Source organism: Tachypleus tridentatus, chromosome 9 (genome assembly GCF_004210375.1).
Source record: "Tachypleus tridentatus isolate NWPU-2018 chromosome 9, ASM421037v1, whole genome shotgun sequence".
In the NCBI taxonomy this organism is placed as follows: domain Eukaryota; kingdom Metazoa; phylum Arthropoda; class Merostomata; order Xiphosura; family Limulidae; genus Tachypleus; species Tachypleus tridentatus.
Window position 1 is genome coordinate 141,666,748 of NC_134833.1, and position 18,059 is coordinate 141,684,806.

The 18,059-nt window shown below is 34.4% G+C and overlaps 1 protein-coding gene across 1 annotated transcript in view; it reads right to left on the minus strand.

Annotated features, from left to right (window-relative positions):
* LOC143226540 (cilia- and flagella-associated protein 36-like) overlaps positions 1–17,558 on the minus strand; it is a 29,609-nt gene extending 12,051 nt beyond the window's left edge. The window contains 7 exon segments of the mRNA XM_076457630.1: positions 1,726–1,803; positions 7,333–7,439; positions 7,442–7,473; positions 7,992–8,188; positions 13,179–13,286; positions 14,665–14,729; positions 17,437–17,558. Coding sequence (XP_076313745.1) covers positions 1,726–1,803; positions 7,333–7,439; positions 7,442–7,473; positions 7,992–8,188; positions 13,179–13,286; positions 14,665–14,729; positions 17,437–17,542 — 693 coding nt within the window. The 5' untranslated portion in view covers positions 17,543–17,558.
* Between the last annotated feature and the right edge of the window lie 501 nt (positions 17,559–18,059).

The following is an 18,059-nucleotide window of genomic DNA, read 5'->3' on the forward strand; positions in this document are numbered from 1 at the left end:
TTGCTGGAAGTACGTCTTTGCTGGCTAAATTCCAATAATTATAAACCCAGTGTCTAGTTCTGGAATAGTATAATGTAGTTTATTCACCAAACTAAACAAAATTCTTACGGGAATATCAGTTTTGAAATGTACGAACACTTTCTGGCCCTCCTATTTTCGGTTATTTGATTATAAACAGTTTATTTGTCATTTAATTTACATAAAAAAATATGTAGATGTGTGTTAGTGTAATATTTATAATATACCACACTTTCATTATCCTAATCTTGATACCTTTTAAGTTATGAGGAAAAAACTACTCATGTCACAGAGGTTCGAACACTTTCTGTTGTAACTGTGCATATATGATGATTAGGACAGTGAAGCAGTCAGAATGTTAGCTATCATGGTTACTTTGTACGAGTAAACTGACTTGTGTTACATTAAATAACAACACTTGTAATGTATGCTTACAACAATTTGTACGTATTCAAGATCTTAAAACATTAAAAGAAGAAATAAATTAACCTCTTTTTATGTCAGTGAACTACTGTGTTTCTCCGAAAATAAGACAGGGCTTATATTAATTTTCACTCCAAAATATGACACTAGTGCTTATTTTCGGGGGATGTCTTATTTTGATATATTAAAAAAATGAAGTTACAAAGTAAAACTATTAAATTAACCATTTAAAATAAACTATTAAACTAACTGATTAATACTTAAACAAACTAATTAACTAACTATTAAACTAATTAATAATTTTTTTATTATTATTTCTTTCCTCTTCCTGCCACTCTTAACTAGGGCTTATTTTAAGGGTGGGGCTTATATTAAAACTATCCCCAAAAATCACACTAGGTCTTATTTTATGGGTAGATCTTATTATCGGAGAAACACAGTAAATGTTGAGCTATTTTCACCTAAAATATCCCAAAAATAATAGAACAACATTAAAACAATATAATTATTAATATGATATTATGCAATGTTATGAATTAGGCATAGAAGTACTTTATTTTTATCAATTATATGACTTACCAATAACAAAATTATTATGTAAACTGCAATAAGATATTTTTTCAGCACTCAACTAATCTCAAACTCGTTTTTATATTGTATAGATAGTGGTGTATGTTTATAAAACACAGTGCCTGGAATTATCAACTATTAACTGTCACTGACTGAACAGTTCCAAAATGAACTGGCTGTATCGGTCAGAAATATGATGATACCTTATTTATCTGCACCCTAATGGCATAAGCATAAGTGTTCTTGCTTTAAAAAAACAACATAGAAAAGATATGTAAAAATAACTTCTGGGTTGAGCTTTCTCTTTAAATTTCAAGTGTTTAAGTATTTTATTTTTGTCACTTGGCAAATGGAACCAATAAAAGCCTAACCTTGTACTGACTACACTATTAGATACAAACATCTAATTGAAATTCATGCAAAAAATGACTTTAAAATTTAAAAAAATCCAAGTACTGCTAAACACTTTAAGGTAGGGAGTGAATAGAAACAACCCTAATGTTTGAGATGAGCTACAAACCTCATGTTACACACAAATAACAAAACCTATAAACCATACTTATAAAATAGTAGCACAGAGAACATTTAAATCTGTCATATTACACAAGTGTTTATTTAAACAACACATGTTTGGGAGAGAAAAAAATGTTATATTATTTAATGACATTTTGAGTAAATGTCCTTCTGTTATGTAACAACAATATTCCTACTTACAGGCGGAGTATTATCATCCTGAGTCTTACTTTCTGGAATTACTTGTTTACTTCCTTCATGAATTGACAACATCATAGCCTTCAAAAAATTATAGTAAACACTTATTATTACTGGTGGAAATTAACAATTTAAGCAACGGCTTGAAGAATGTAAGAAAAATGAAAAACATTAAGATAAGTCAACCAAAAATTATATTTAATAACTTTGTTCAGTAGGTTGTAAGAGATTTTATGTTACTTGCATAAAAATTACCTCTTCTTGTAAATAATCACATATTCCTAAATACTAAAGAAGGCTAATGTGGATATAATAGAGCAGAAATTAATTCCACCTTGAGTGTGAAGGGATATTTATATGAATACTAACAATTATAAAAAGGACCAAGTTTAAGACACAGTATTAGCCTTCAGTATATATTAATTAGTGAGATCAGATGATGAGGTTACAATACTTGTATGATTTTGAAATATAGTCTTCTACATTCATTAATCACTGAAATTCATGTCTTGGTGAGGAAAACAATTCAATGACAAAGATTATGGTACGTTAAAGAGTATGATTACACTGGGAAAACAAATCTAATAGCACATGTGCACCAAAACAAACAAGTATGTGTCACATCAAAATAACAGTAGCAGATCACATTACGTCAATGTAAAGAACTTGGAGTATTTTCTTTAATAATCCAATGAATGAAGGGTGAAAATATTTTTTAAGTATGTTAAAACTGGACTGACACAATAACTCAGTTCAGATAAAAGACAAGGAAACTAAAATAATAATAAAGCTTAATAAGTTATCCTTATATAAACCAGGATATATAAACCAGTAAACATTAATTTTAGGTATGCATTATTATCACAATGAGAAGCAGACAAGATATGAACAATCAGTATATGAATAGTGAATAACTGAAGAGATATTTTTTATCTTGTCCACAACAACATGATACAAGCCTTCAGTAGAAGAGTACAGAGTGATTAACTCCATCTTATCTCTCATGTCAGATGTTTATTTGAGTACAAATCACCAAGATCAGAAAAACAAAACAATATCCCATGCAGTAACCTTAAATATGCTTCAAATAAAAACACTATTTTTTAGTTTTATGAAAGAAACAATGTAAAGCTAATACAAAAACATTTTTCAATGTTGAAAATCTACACCTTCGTAGCAAAAGGAATATTCATTATCAAGTATACTATACTGGTTAAATTTTAGTATGATAGATCTTTGAAAAACTGACACTTATTGTCTGACTAAGTTTCAAGAGTAGAGTTAATGGTAACATGCTATCTGTATTTAAAGAAACATAAGTAATTATGTGTATTTTTTGTGTTCATAATTTAAACCAATCAAAACCTCTGATGCATGTAGCTTAGGTAAGGAACTATGATATTGCTCTCTAGTCACAAAATTGAGTTTCATATCAGAATTGAAAAGTTAACAATTTCATACATTAAAAATATATTTCTGATAACAGCTTTTCTCAACTTATACTGCCCTCTAAAAGCTCCACTCACAACTAGCTTGGATACCCAACCTACCTTCATGTGTATTCACATGACCACCTACTATTGTGCAAGTGATTATGCTGCAACTATCATTAGCGCAGTCCATAATTACTTTGTGATTGGGCAGTACATACAAAATCTGCATAAGAAGTGGAGAGGTCAGGTGGGAAATGTGATTGGAGGTATGCATATATCAGAAATAGATTTTAAGAGTAAGAAAATAGAAACTTCCAACACAATATCTTACCTCTTTTCACATATAGCTAGAATCCCACAACGAGTTATATGGAAGGTCTGGTGAGATGGTTTCCTTTTAGAAAATGCCTGAAGGAAGACCATGGGGTATGTCAATAAACTAAGCACAAAACATCCATGGGAGACCAAATCACTTCTGATCTAGGTAGGAGTTCACCCACATGAAAATGGGTCACAATAAGGGCAGAATCACAGAATGAATCTCCTCGCATCATCATGTGTGCACATCCAAAGTAACCATCACCATTTCTACTGAGAAACAACATCTATGGAATGGTAAGAAAGTGAACAGCAAATTGGGGGTGTTTCTCCAGTCCAACACTACATGGTTTTGGAAATGTATCATCCATTGCTTGGTAGGAGGAGTATATGTGGCCACACATGTGTGTGAGGTTAAGGAACACCAGATATAGAGCAGCTATCTTACATCTGACCATAAATGGAAGATAAATCCAAACTAACAGCAGTCAAACTATGATTGGGACATCTGGCTTATAGTAGAAAGAGAGTCCTCTACTTTTCACCTCAGATCTAGGAGCTAGTAGTGAAGATAAGCCTCTGTACCATGGATACCAATCATCATGTATGCACAATTAAAATAGTCATCACCATATACTCTAGGAAGTGATATCCAGAGGATGGTAGAAAGGTGGAGACAAAGCGAAGGTGCATCTCCAGTCCATCACCAGAAAGAACTGGGAATGTGTCTTGCAATATGCAGTAGAAAGAGAGTACCAGGCTGCACACTGAGGTTCCAATCAGGTATGAGGCAGGGTAAGAAGAATGGGTGAGGTGAAGTAAATGAAATAAAAGAAAAAGAAAGGAAGCCATGGGCATATCATGTAAAATGAAACATGGTTGAAAAGAAAATGACACAGGGAGGTCTAGATAATGGAATGGATATTGGGTAGCAGATGGATGTCAATCAATACCTTGCTGAGAGCATCTATCACTTCAACCAATACATATGGAACAGGAGACCAAAATCAAGAAAGGTTGGAATTAACATAAATGGCAAAGGCATCCACATATAGAACATTCCACAGGGGACAGAGCCACTGAATCACCAGTGAGTACAGTGGTCACTCTGTACAAATAATCCTATTGGGATGAAATAAGCAATCAGTAACTAGATTCAGGGTACTCCAAATATGACAAGCCAGTTAAAATAAAGAGTACTGCAGTAGGCCCAGTACAGGAGGTTTAATGTCTAAAACCAGAGGTTTCTTGACTGAGTGCCCCTTGCCAGGAGATGGAAGAGACATAAGTAAAACTGATGAAATGCACCATCACCAACTAACCCCAAAAGGCCAGAAAGAAGTGAACCAAAGCCCAATGAAGGGTAAAGTGTTCCAAGAGATTGATAAGGAGAGAGGAATTTTATATAATTCACCAGCCCAATACCCCCTAAGTGTCTAAGTAGACATCCCAACCAGAAAGAGGTTATGTTAGGGATAAGGAGGGGGAAGAGGAACAATTATGGTGGTGTTGTTCCACCAGGATAAGTTGGTCTGTCTATAAGAAAAGAGAAGAGGGAGATCCAAGAGATCCAAAATGAGGCTTTACTAGTCCATAAAAATCCACTGGAGGTTATACATGTGGGCACAACCAAGAGGGATGAAGGTTTCTGGAGAAGTCCAAGTCTTCAAAACAGAGAGAGAGGTTCTCATACAGTGGGATAGTGATAGGAGGCTAGTTTGAGGACTTCAAGCTTCAGATCCTGCAAATGAAGAGAAGAAGACTGGGTCCAACAGAGTAAAAACAATACCTCAAGATGAATGAGGTACTATGGGAGGGTGAGAAAATACTTTTCCACTTACACTAACCAAGCAGATTCTCATCATAGAAACTAAGTACAAAGGGCCCAGACAACCTATGACAAAGCTAAAAATAGTCTGTCGACAACTAATGATGGAAATGGAGACAATAAAAAAAGAGGGAAGAAAACCCCAAAGGAAAGGATTCCCTCTGTATGATGACCTTCCTGCAAAACAAGTACCAAACCACTTTTGAGAGCTGTAGACTGGAAACATAATCCAAAGGAGAAGGAAAGGAAACTGGATGCTGGAAGAACAGAGAAGGAAAATAGAAAAGTAGGATCAGACTCTCTGAGACAACCTTCAGAACCCAAGGGTTTGTGATGAAGGAGCTCCATATGTGAGGAAAAGCAGAGGAATCTGACCTCTCCCACAAGGCCTAAATCCCACAACACACTCACCAAGATCACATATTACTTCTAGGACATTACTCTAAGAACTTATGGCAAGCCTTAGAGGCCAGAACCAGTAAGAGAGAGGAAAGAGGAGATTGAGACACAGGAACAGGTTCAGCAGGGGTGGAATAAACAGGAGGCCAAGAAGGAAAGGGGTTATGTAACAGCACTGACTCAATTTCAGTTTCCAAAAAGTAAAGAATGCTTCAAAATACCTTCTGTTGCATAAAATAAACCATGAAAAAAAACGCAGTGAGGAGGGATGTAAACACACCCAATACAAAGGTCATCCCAACCCAAAAGGTCCCTGTAACAGAGAAGCCACGTTTGCAAGGAAAAAGACAGAAGAGGGGGGGGCATGCCAGAGTGAAAAATCAGAAATTCCAAGCTAAATTCGGTAACACTGGGACTGGGAAATGAAAAACCAAAATACTGGCATCCAGACTTCATAAAGGGACAAGTGACTGGCATCACTGCAATTTGAAGTAGGAAAACACAGAATGAAAAGATGGCAAAGCATGTTCATTCAGAGTATGTGGGAGTCACACTGCATACCAACTCCCAAACATAATTGGCCCTAAAAATCAATTCACATGAATCCTAATATCTGCTGAGGGAGGAAACACTAAATAATGTTTCTTCTAAGACAGACAGGTGAAGAATCAAAGAAAATGGGAAACAAAGAAAAATAATAATATATCTGATTGATAAAGTTGACAAAAAAAGAAGACCTTGACACCTTCCCCAAAATGAAACATGACTGTAATGCATAGGCAGGAGGAGGAAACAACTAGCCCAAATCCTCATCCTTATGTTTAGGCATATCAGCAAATGATATGAAAGGACAATCATCAGTAAGCACAAAACTCTGCATAAAGGTAGCCAACTCCCTTTGATACAGACCATTACATACTGAACTGACAAAGCTTGCCCTCACACTGTAGTTGCAATGTGAAATTACAAAATTATGACAAATATGTTTAACTAAAAAAAAGCTCCAAAAGCAATTCCAAAACAGTAAACACTCAAAAGAAATATGGTTTGAAAAACCCGGAAAAAAACAAAACAAAATCGTGAATAATATTCAAAACGTCAGCAAGAAAATTGATGGAACTATTCAATAAAAACAATAAGTAAAAAAACACTTCCTATCAGTATGGCTGCCAACTGAGAAGTAATTACATGCTGCATGGAAGAGAGGGTGCTAGTGACTGTACAAATTGTGTTGCACTCCTATTGGCAGAGGATTTTGGTTTGGTTTGGTTTGAATTTCATGCACCAGGGCTATCTGCACTAGCCGTCCCTAATTTAGCAATGTAAGAATAGAAGGAAGGTAGCTAGTCATCATCACCCACTGTCAACTCTTGGGCTACTCTTTTACCAATAAATAGTGGAGCTGACCATTACATTATAATGCCCCCACGGCTGAACGGGTGAGCATGTTTGGTGTGACAAAGATCCAAACCCTTGGTGGAAAGTTTCTGCAAGAATACACATGGAGGGTAGGTTGAAGTATCAAGATTAGTAGTGACCAAACATTTGCACATGTAAAGGGTAGTACAAGTCAAGAAAATAGAATTTAAAAACTATATGCTTCAAGAAGAAAGGTCAAGATATACGATTTACTTTTTCTAGCATTTCTTTTTCTCTTTGTCGCTCCTTCTCCAGCCGAGCTTTATCTATTAAAGTAGTCTGAAGAGCTGCTTTCAAGTCTTCATCTTCCTTTTCATCAGTTCCATATCAGCTTTATAATCTTCCAAAGATTTCCTAAGACAAGAAATACATTTCACAAACTCTTACTTGACATTGTATGTGAGCTGAAAATTATTTCTTCTCAATATTTTTCTACAGTGAGTAAACTTTCATTTTCACTGTTACCTTAAATGCTTTATAATATTGCAAAAATTTCCAAAACTAATAATGGGGAAATACCTAGCTGCACAAGTCTGAAAACAAAACAAAAAGAAACATGCAAAATTGATGAAGAGATATTTTACTGTTATTATATTAAACTAAAACACTAAATCTTCTGATACTTTTATATTTACAACAGTATATTACAACCAACACTGAAAAAAATATTCCAACACTTTTGAGATTTTTCATTTACAGACCTTTTATAATACTAAAACACACAAGTAGTTTAAAAAACTATACTTTAATAACAATTCTCAGTATAATGAAATTGTTCAACAGAAAGTAAACAATTTAAATGTATTTCAAAATAGACAAAGAAAACATCTCTCATATTAATTGTACAGTGAGAAAGATAATATTATATTTACTTCATAACAGCTGCCAAAATTTCTTCTTCTTCCTTGTTTTCAGTGAAATTGTTATCAGACACAAGACCATCAGGGGCAACACCATGGTACTGGCTAAAGACTTCCAAGGCTTGCAGTTGAAGTTCAATATTTTTTTGTGTCATCATTCTTTTGAAAATTTCATAATCATCTGCAGCCCAAACTTGCTCAAAAAGACTCTGAAATGTAAGACTGTTGTTAAAAATAGTGAAAAAGCTAACAGATCTATACAAAGCCAGCATTATGTTATATTACTTTCGTAATCATTGAACAAGAAAGACTTAAATTGTTTGGTTAACTGTTGGGTCCTACAGATTTTATAAGGTTTCCACTAGTCTAGAGGTAATGAAGCTGTCATTCTCAAGTCATGAACTACAAGGTTTTTAATAACTGATAAAGTATATTTGATAAACTTTGGGATTTGAACAAAGTTTTAAAGGAAAATTATGTGTGTAAATATTCAGTGTGTACTATGAAAAAAAATTCAAATCCCAGATTAGGCATTTTCACATTCACAGTAAAAATTCTTCATCTGATGCTACCACGTAAGTGTTTTGACATCACAAATAACATTAATTCCTATAAACTTAAAGTGTCAGCATTACTAATTCTAACCTTGTCTATATATCAAACATCTTCACTTGATTCAAAACTCAAATGTTAATTTTAACCACAAGAACATTGAAAATAACACTAATTTACATGCATCAGAAATATTGACATTATCAATTTTAACCATAACTACATAGCATGCATCCATAACCCACACAAACTTCAATGTTTAAACTATCATTGGAAGCTAATAATGGCAAACAACTATGGTTGTCACTCAAAGTGTGAACAGATTACACTTTGTGTAAAAGTTAAACAAAGTTCATAATATCCAAAATGGTTTTAGTAATAGCTAGGAATGATAATGATAGTAACCTAGGTTCATTGTAACTTAAGGTGCATACTAAATTATGTTGATCAATTTACCTAAGCATTAAAATATAGCATCTAGATCTCTGTAGCATGTTTGAAGCCAATAATCATGAATATTTTAAGTTTTTAACTCTTAAATTTGTTAATTTAATAAATCAAGGCTAAAGGTATTGCTCTTTTTCTTAAAACAAATTAAATCAAAGTTCATCAAAGCTTGAATATTGAAATAAATCAAAATATTTGATTTCTTTTTGTTTGTAAGATGTATTAAATATGTCATTTATGATATGTGAATATCTGATAATAATTGGTTAAAAAGGCGGAAACATGGTTGAGGGAAATATTATTTATTTAAAGTATTATAGGAAGTATCTTTAGAGTTTCCTTGCAGTTTTATGTGTGATATGTAGACATACCCTGCATTTCTACATTCTTATTTTAATGTGTAATTTTTCAAAATTTTGATTTATTCTGTATATGTACAGTTTTCACATAATACATGGTAAAGAAAGTCATTATGTTGTTTTCCCTCTGCCTGTCTTTTGTTCTCTGTCATTCCTTTGAGATAATGTCTGATCTATCCAAGGAAGGTATAACTGTAAAGTTGAAACCAGTGTATGGAAGTTAACAGCAGTTTGATCCAATGGTAGATCAGGCAATACATAAAAGTTATACTTTTCCTAAACTGAAAATATATTTTGATAGGTACTTCCCTCCACCCACGAGATTAGCTTTTCACATTTTGTGCAATCTTCTATATGCAAGTTTTTTAATAATGCATGCCACAAACATTCTGCATCTCCCACACTGGAATTAAATATTCCAACATGTCTCTCATGCAAATCAACATGCATCATCTCTCCACTAATAGGAAACCACCACCACCACATGATGCACAACTCCTTCTATTCATTACCAGCATTTCAAAGTTAGGCAGCAGATGTAAGCATCAGAAATTTGGAGAAAAAGGAGGGTGGGAAATGTGAGAAAGGGAAGTACCTTTTGGAAATATTTTCAATTTCAGAACATTATAGCTTTTAATATGGTACTTCTCTCTGCTCTCAACTAGAATCCCCCACTGAAATGAAGGAGAGACCAATGCAATGGAAGAACAGACATACCCCCAAAAAGCATCTAAAGGATATCTATTTATATGAGAAGAAACATTAATCTGAGGAGGGGTACTGCACCACTTCTGACCCATGTATCTTCTCACCATGAACCATTATGAACATGGCAAAAAAGGAAGAGAGCGCATCTGAGTGGAAGAGGATAAATAAGGGAAGTGATCCCAATCAGATAATGCAATCCCACAGAAGGAAAGCAGGTTAAGAAGAATGCATGCCATGGTGTAGAATGGCTGTGGTGTGACAGGCCATACTTGGTTAGTCAACTACATCCAGAAACTCCTTGCAGGGTACCAACATCTGTTCAAGACCAGGATGAGGATCACAGCATCTTTACCTCAATCTCTAAAATCGTGGATATGAGGAAGTGACCAACTACAGGGCAATGACACAGAAGAGGTACTATGGCAGGGATCCATGAAAGTGGCAGCTGGTATCTGAGGAAAATGCATCACAGGCAATCAACTACCATGACCATGAGCTTGATCTGAAATGTCCAAAGGTCAATAACATCACATCACAATAAAACCAAGGGAATACCCAGGAGAGAAATAACTCGCATATACCCATAATGACCCATGACATAGAGGAAAGAATAAAAAAAGGAATACAGACAACCCCAATCCTGTCTGAGGACTTATGTCGATTGGTTCATTTGATATCCAAAATCAGCCCAGGGGGATACAAACATCTGTACAAGGGTAGACTAAGGGCACCCAATTGAAAAGGTAAACTACATTGAAATGTCTCACACTGTTGTATGAGTCACTAACCCCAGATGATGGTATGCTTTCTTCAGCAGAACACCACCACCAACCTACTCTGAACTGAATGGTTATAGCCATCTATGTGGAACCCATTCAGCAGGGTGCCTCCATGGCCAACCATTCCAGTTGCTTAAAACTTGTGAGTGGTAAGGACTCCCAATATTCAAATGCATGAAAAGGGGAAAAGAAGAGCATCAGAGTGTCTGGAGAGACTACTACACCCAAGACAGTGCAATAGGTGATTACAAAACCCTATTTTGAAAAGCAGACCATACTGATTTATTCAATTAAGGCAAGGTAGGGATCGGCAGTTATCCCCTTTTGTTTTACCCATGCCAACCATAAGTGGTATGATCCTCCAATGATCTCATGAAACTTCTCATTTCAAATAAGAGCATATGTAGCCATAAAAAGAGCACAGAATGAACAGATGTAAATCTGGCTGCAGAGAAGGAAGTAGGATGCCCGCTAAAGTAGGAGCCTTGGTCAATCACCACTAGAAATCATCCATAAAGTAGGAAGAAAGGGTGATGGTAGAATCCAAAGGATTCTGAGCAAGGTTCCATTGGTTATGGAGAACCCACTGAAAGTACCATATATGAGTCCAAATGAGGGCTATAAGAGGAGTCATTGAAGGACACATCTCTAAAAGCAATAGAACCTCACAAACAGAGAGTGAAGAAGCATACAGGGTGTTCTGAACAATCTGTTCCATAGAACAAAGCCAGAAAGGAGAATGTTGGGCCCTACTGACATGATTTTTGATAAAAACATCCATATGAATAAGGTACTGAGTTAGATGAAAGTAGGACATTTCCAATTTGATCAACCAACTCACTTGAGTAGCTTCAAAAAGGAGCTGATGAGTATGACAGGTTGACTCCTGTTCAGAATGAGCAAGAAGAAGCCAGTCATTCATGTAGAAATGAAAGTGCAATCCCAGGGCATGTATATGTAGAGCGAAGATTTGCACCACCTGAATAAACATATACAGTAGAGTAGGAAACAAAATTGGTAAACAGCCTCATGATAGACAAACTGAAGATAAGGGCGAGAATGCTCCAAGATGAGCTCCCACTGGACCTGAATTCATCAGGTAATCACCAGAACCATTGTTGGCATACAATGCATCATCATGAAAAACAAATAGTGGCACCATGGGAACAAGGAATAGGCAATGTTTGGGATGGTGTGGGTCGGGAGATAGGAGTTGGTGTTACATTTAGCTTTCACTGGGATAAATGGGCCACCAGAGGAAGAAGGGTGGATTGTTGTTGGACCAAAGTGAACCTTGACTCCAAGGACTCCAAAATCATGTCAAACATGTAATGTTCCAAAAATGGGACCAAACAAAATGAGTAGCCAGGAGACAGGTTCATGACAATATCAGTAAGCCAACGAAAAAAAACAAGGCCAGCATGTTCAACACTTTTAGTAATACACCATTGAATTGTTATCATTCTTCACTGAAAACAAAACTACTTGATTAGTAAATGTAACAATAGAAAATAACACTGGATATAAGTGACTTTGTGCTATATATACACCACTGAAGAACAGCACTAAACAAGACAGCTTTAAACTGCACATGAAACACTAGTTTTGTAATACATCCATAAAAGTAAACATAAACAAGTAGATATGTAATATAAATAGACCAATAAAAAATAATTACACTAAAGAAGCGAGTTCTGTATTACAGAAATGAAAAGTAAAACTGAACGAATGAGTTGTGTATTGCATAAATAAAACTGGAGAAGTGAATTCTGTGTTACAGCAGTGAAAAATAAAACTGGAGAAGTGAGTTCTCTACTACAGCAGTGGAAAATAAAACTGGATTAGTGAGTTCTGCATTACATAAGTGAAAAGTAAAACTGGACAAGTGAATTCTGCATTACACAAGTGAAAAGTAAAATTAGACAAGTTATGTATCACAGCAGTAAAAAACAAACAAAAAACAAGTGAATTCTGTACTACAACAGTGAAAAGTAAAACTCTACAAGTTAGTTCTGTATTGCAGAAGTGAAAAGTAAAACTCTACAAGTGAGTTTTTGTAATATGACAGTAGCAGAGGGCACTGGACAAGTGAATTTTGTAATACAAAAATACAAAGCTAGTAACACTGAAATAAGTACAATTTATATACAATGAGATAAGCTTGTTTTGTATTACAGTACTGAAAAATAACAATGGGCAAGATACATCAGCAAAATGTAACATAAAACCTATAAGTTTTGAAACAATCTGAATATTATGAGAGATTTTACATGGTACTTCACTACAGCATTCTGTTATTGATCTGATAAAACCACATACCACTCTGTAATCAGATATTTATCACGGTTTTGTACCTGCTGAAACTGTGAGTGAATGTTGCCTTCAGCTTTCCCACAGGCTTGTTCAAACTTCTCTGGACTAATTCCTAAGTCTTCCATATGGCTACCCAACATAAAGTCCACCTATGAGAACATTTTATTAATTAAAAGTATACATGGATTTTCTAGAAGCTTAACTTCAAGTATACAAAATAATATATTTTTTTTCTTAACAGACATAACTGAATGTTAAAAGTTACGTATACAATTAAACAGTTAATTTAGTGTAAACACTTTAAACATTCCAAAACCCATTAATGTAACAGTCAGTTCTCTAACAAGGCTTAGTGTAGTCTATGGTTAGGGGACTTGACTGACAGGTTGCAGGTTTGAATTATATCACCAAACATGCTTGCCTTTCAGTCTTGGAGGCATTATAATATGTTGGTCAATTCCATTTTCTGTTGGCAAAATTAGTAGCCTTAAAGTGAGGAACGAATGACATCGACCAGCTGTCTTCTCTATAGTCTATCACTTCCAAATTAGAGGCCGCTAACACACACAGATCACTAGTAGGTTTAGACAATATCAAAAAAACATACAGTTTTCTTGAGTAACCTAAGCCATTTTTTTACCATTGGGAATTTTGATTCAGATTTCATTTAAACATAACCTTTAATGTATATAATTTATTGAATACTTGGTAAACCATGGGATACATGTAAGAAGTAACTGACACAACTGCATGTTTAAATTTAAGTAATTAATTTACTACATCACACATTTTGAATACCTATGAGAACATTTTATTAATTGAATAAAGATGTTCATGCTTATGGATTTTCTATAAATTTAACATTTTGTTTTAACCACTTTAGGTATACAAAATAATGTATTTTTTTAAGCAAACAGAACTGCATGTTAAAAAATAAGTAAACTGAGTGATATAGCTAGAAAAAGGAAGATATAATATACCATTCACTCGTAACATTTGTAAATGAATCTCCACATGAAGGGACATGAGCTTAAATTCAGAGTAGTTGGATGGCAAAATTTGTTTGTTTAAAGTTGAGCACAAAGCTATATAACATGCTATCCGTGCTCTTAATACCATGGTATCAAAACCCAGTTTCTAACATTGTAAGTTAGGGACGGGTGGAAGCAAAGCAACTGCCTGGTAAGACCTTCTTTTGGATGTGTGTCTAGGTCACACAGTGGTAAAGCTAAACAATGATGCTGTCAGATTTTGAAGAGAAGTCCCTATATTAAATCTGTTGCAACTTTGATGGTAGGATATTAATCTCCTCTGGTTATACTTGGTTTTTATATCAATACCAGTTCTTGAATATTTCACACCACAACATAATGTTTCTAATTCCTATAACAATATATTGTTTTAATGTTTACATGCTGACAGGGGCTATTGTAAGAATGTTAGAAATATTATTTTGTGCCAGAACTGACTTAAGTCAAACATGTTTATATCATTTACACTTAAATATATGTTTTTCTTTTAACTTACCAAGTTTTTATATTCTTCATGAATCTTTTTATATTCTTCTTCATTTTCAGTTCCTGGTTCAAAAACTGTAATAATAAAAACAAACCAAAAGATGGAAAAAAAAATTTTTTGCTAATAAAAATATTTATATATTAATTAAACTGAAGGTAACCAATTATTTATTTACTAATGGTTGTAATAAAATTAAACAATGGAATTTTAACAGTTCATTACTGGAGTATTCAAGCTTCCCATAAGTAGCAGTAAAATGCAACTATAAGTAGAAGCCATAAAACAAGTTCCTCTTTCGATCTATGAAAGCACCAACCCACAGACACCGCCATCAACAATGTAAAATTCAAATCAGTTGATCCCTAGGTGCATGGCAAAAACAAACCAACTACACAGTACGACAATCTCTTGGATGTATGTCCAAACAGGCAATATTAAAGCTAAACAGCGATACTGTCATACGAGTACTTTGAACAAAGTCCTTTTATCAAATCTGGTGCAACTCTGTAAACGAATTTTTCAACGAAAAAAAGTAAAACTGAAAATTGTGTTCAAAAGCAAAGAATACAGACACAAGAAATAACAAATCCTCTAATGAATAATGATGCAAATAACTTAGAATATAATTATAGTTGGTCTTTATATTAATATCAATTCTTAAATATTTCACACGGAACCTAAATTTGCCTGACTACCTTAATAAAATATCGCTTCAACCTTTAATGTTTACACGATGGTAGAAGCTACTGCTGAAAAAAAAAAGAAGTATATATATATATATTACTTACCTTTCCGTGTTTCAGGCGTCATTGTCATTGTGAAATATTAAAACTCTACGTCTTCTATTTAATTTGTCATTATAAGTTCCCTGTAACAGCAACTTCCTTAGAGAAAGTTCGTAGTACGGAGCACAAAATAATCTCTAATTGTCGACCCGGCATGACCAAGCGTGTTAAGGCGTGCGACTCGTAATCCGAGGGTCCCGGGTTCACATCCCAGTCGCGCCAAATATGCTCGCCCATTCAGCCGTGGGGGCGTTATAAGTTACGGTCAATCCCACTATTTCGTTGGTAAAAGAGCAGCCCAAGAGTTGGCGGTGAGTGGTGATGACTAGCTGCTTTCCCTCTAGTCTTACACTGCTAAATTAGGAACAGCTAGCACAGATAGCCCTCGAGTAGCTTTGTACGAAATTCCAAAACAAACAGATGAACACTCATATGTTCATATCCTGTGAAATATTTACATGGACATACAACAGAGAGTACTATTATATTTATATAGATAGTGCAAGTACATTAGATCTGCAAGAGACGTATTTATAACGTTATATTTGCGCCCTTAGAATGGAGAAAAATAAAGTTCTTCGCGATAGGAAACGGAGGCGAAACGGGAGAATCGTGACCCATATCGCAAATCTGTATGTATACAGGATAAAGATTTCGGGTTGTTAGGGTTGCAAATCGAGTAATAAAAAAGGTTTTTCCAGTATCATGTAAGCAAGTATGATAAATAAATTATTATGATTACAATAACGGGCATGTGATATAATAACCCGTTGAAAAAGCACGACCAAGTCAATAATAAAAAGAAACAAAATCCTGAATTATGCATTCAGAATAGTCAAAGCTAATTTTCTTTCGAATACGAGCCATGTAAAAGGTAATAAATTAGAAAAAAAAACTCACTTTGAATGTCATAATAAGAATCTGGCCACAATAATTATGAACTAGCATTGTGCATTCGTGTTTGGCCTAGCGCGTTAAGGCGTGCGCTTCGCAATCCGAGGGTCGCGGGTTCGCGCCCGAGTCGCGCCAAACATGCTCGCCCTCCCAGCCGTGGGGGCGTTATAATTTGACGGTCCATCCCACTATTCGTTGGTAAAAGAGTAGCCCAAGAGTTGGCGGTGGGTGGTGATGATTAGCTGCCTTCCCTCTAGTCTTACACTGCTAAATTAGGGACGGCTAGCACAGATAGCCCTCGAGTAGCTTTGTGCGAATTTCCAAAACAAAGCATTCATGTTTTTAAAAATATCCGTAGTCGTCTTCACTGATAGTTGACATATCAACATCCTGATTTTTTATCAATGACGTAACATAACAGAGAATTAAATCAATCAATAACGAATTACCCCCACAATTGTTTACATTGGTAGTACAACATCATGAAATATAAATAACCAAAAATCCATCATTTAAAAAACAAACTTTAAAAACTTAAAACAAAGAAACTCTTACAGAATGATGTACAATTGAGAGTATTACCAAATAAAGCAGTTGTAAAATGTGTAGAATTGTCGCAGTTTAATGCAACATGTCCACTGGTTCATTTCCTCGCAGTGGACACAATAGTTAGCCCATTGTAGTTTTACTTTAAAACAAATAAATAAATCCACATATAATTACTGACTTGTCTATTAAAATGCAATAAAGTGTAGATCATAGACCTAACTTTTAATATAAATGATACTTGAAACCATTAGTACTTGTTCAAACTCCATATTTATATATATACCTGATGATGTCTTTACAAACGAAACCATGGTTATAAATAAATGATGTATTCGTGAAATATACAATTGTCTTGTTTTCCTCATTTCCTAACAGTTTAGTTACAAACACTCAATAGAAAGCCAATCTCGTCAAGCAATGTTAAGCAGTGAATATTATATTGTCCTAGAGTACACAGTAACTGCATTAATTATTTACCTCAAACATAAGAGCTAAGAATTTAAAGCAGATTAATTTAAATTACACTGACAACTTAATTAGAAACAGCTTGTACCTGTTGATTTCTGTTCAAGGAAAGTCAAAATGGGAATATTCCATACAGGACCTTTTAAAAAGCCTACTAGTGAATCAAAAATCCAGTTTAACTCTTCGTCTGCCATTTGTACTGCTACTTGTAACTACAAACTCTTAAAGAATCTTTCAGAAACAAACGTTACTAGGAATGCGTTTTCGCGACGTCTGGTAAATATATGTATCAGCTAAATCGTAGAACTTATGGTTGCTATAGTGATACCACACAATAACAAGAGCATGCGCAGTAGGTGTAAAAACAAAAACTTGTTATTAAATTATGAATTTTATGTAAATGGTATATATTTATTCTCAGTTATATTAGAATTATGATATAGTGTAGGAGGTAATAAATGAAAAACAAAACATAAAAACATTAATGAAAACAATGTATTCAGACACTTCGGATAGTGGCATGTTTTCTCAGAAATATGGCCTGCATATTTCAATTACGGTTACGTAATCATGAAAAGAAAGAATGTTTTGGTTATAAACATATGTACACATTACATTTACAAATTTGAAAGAGATTTCATCTACTAGTTTATATACTGCAACTTCTTAAAAAATTCAGATAAGATTTCTATAATAAAAATTACATTTTAT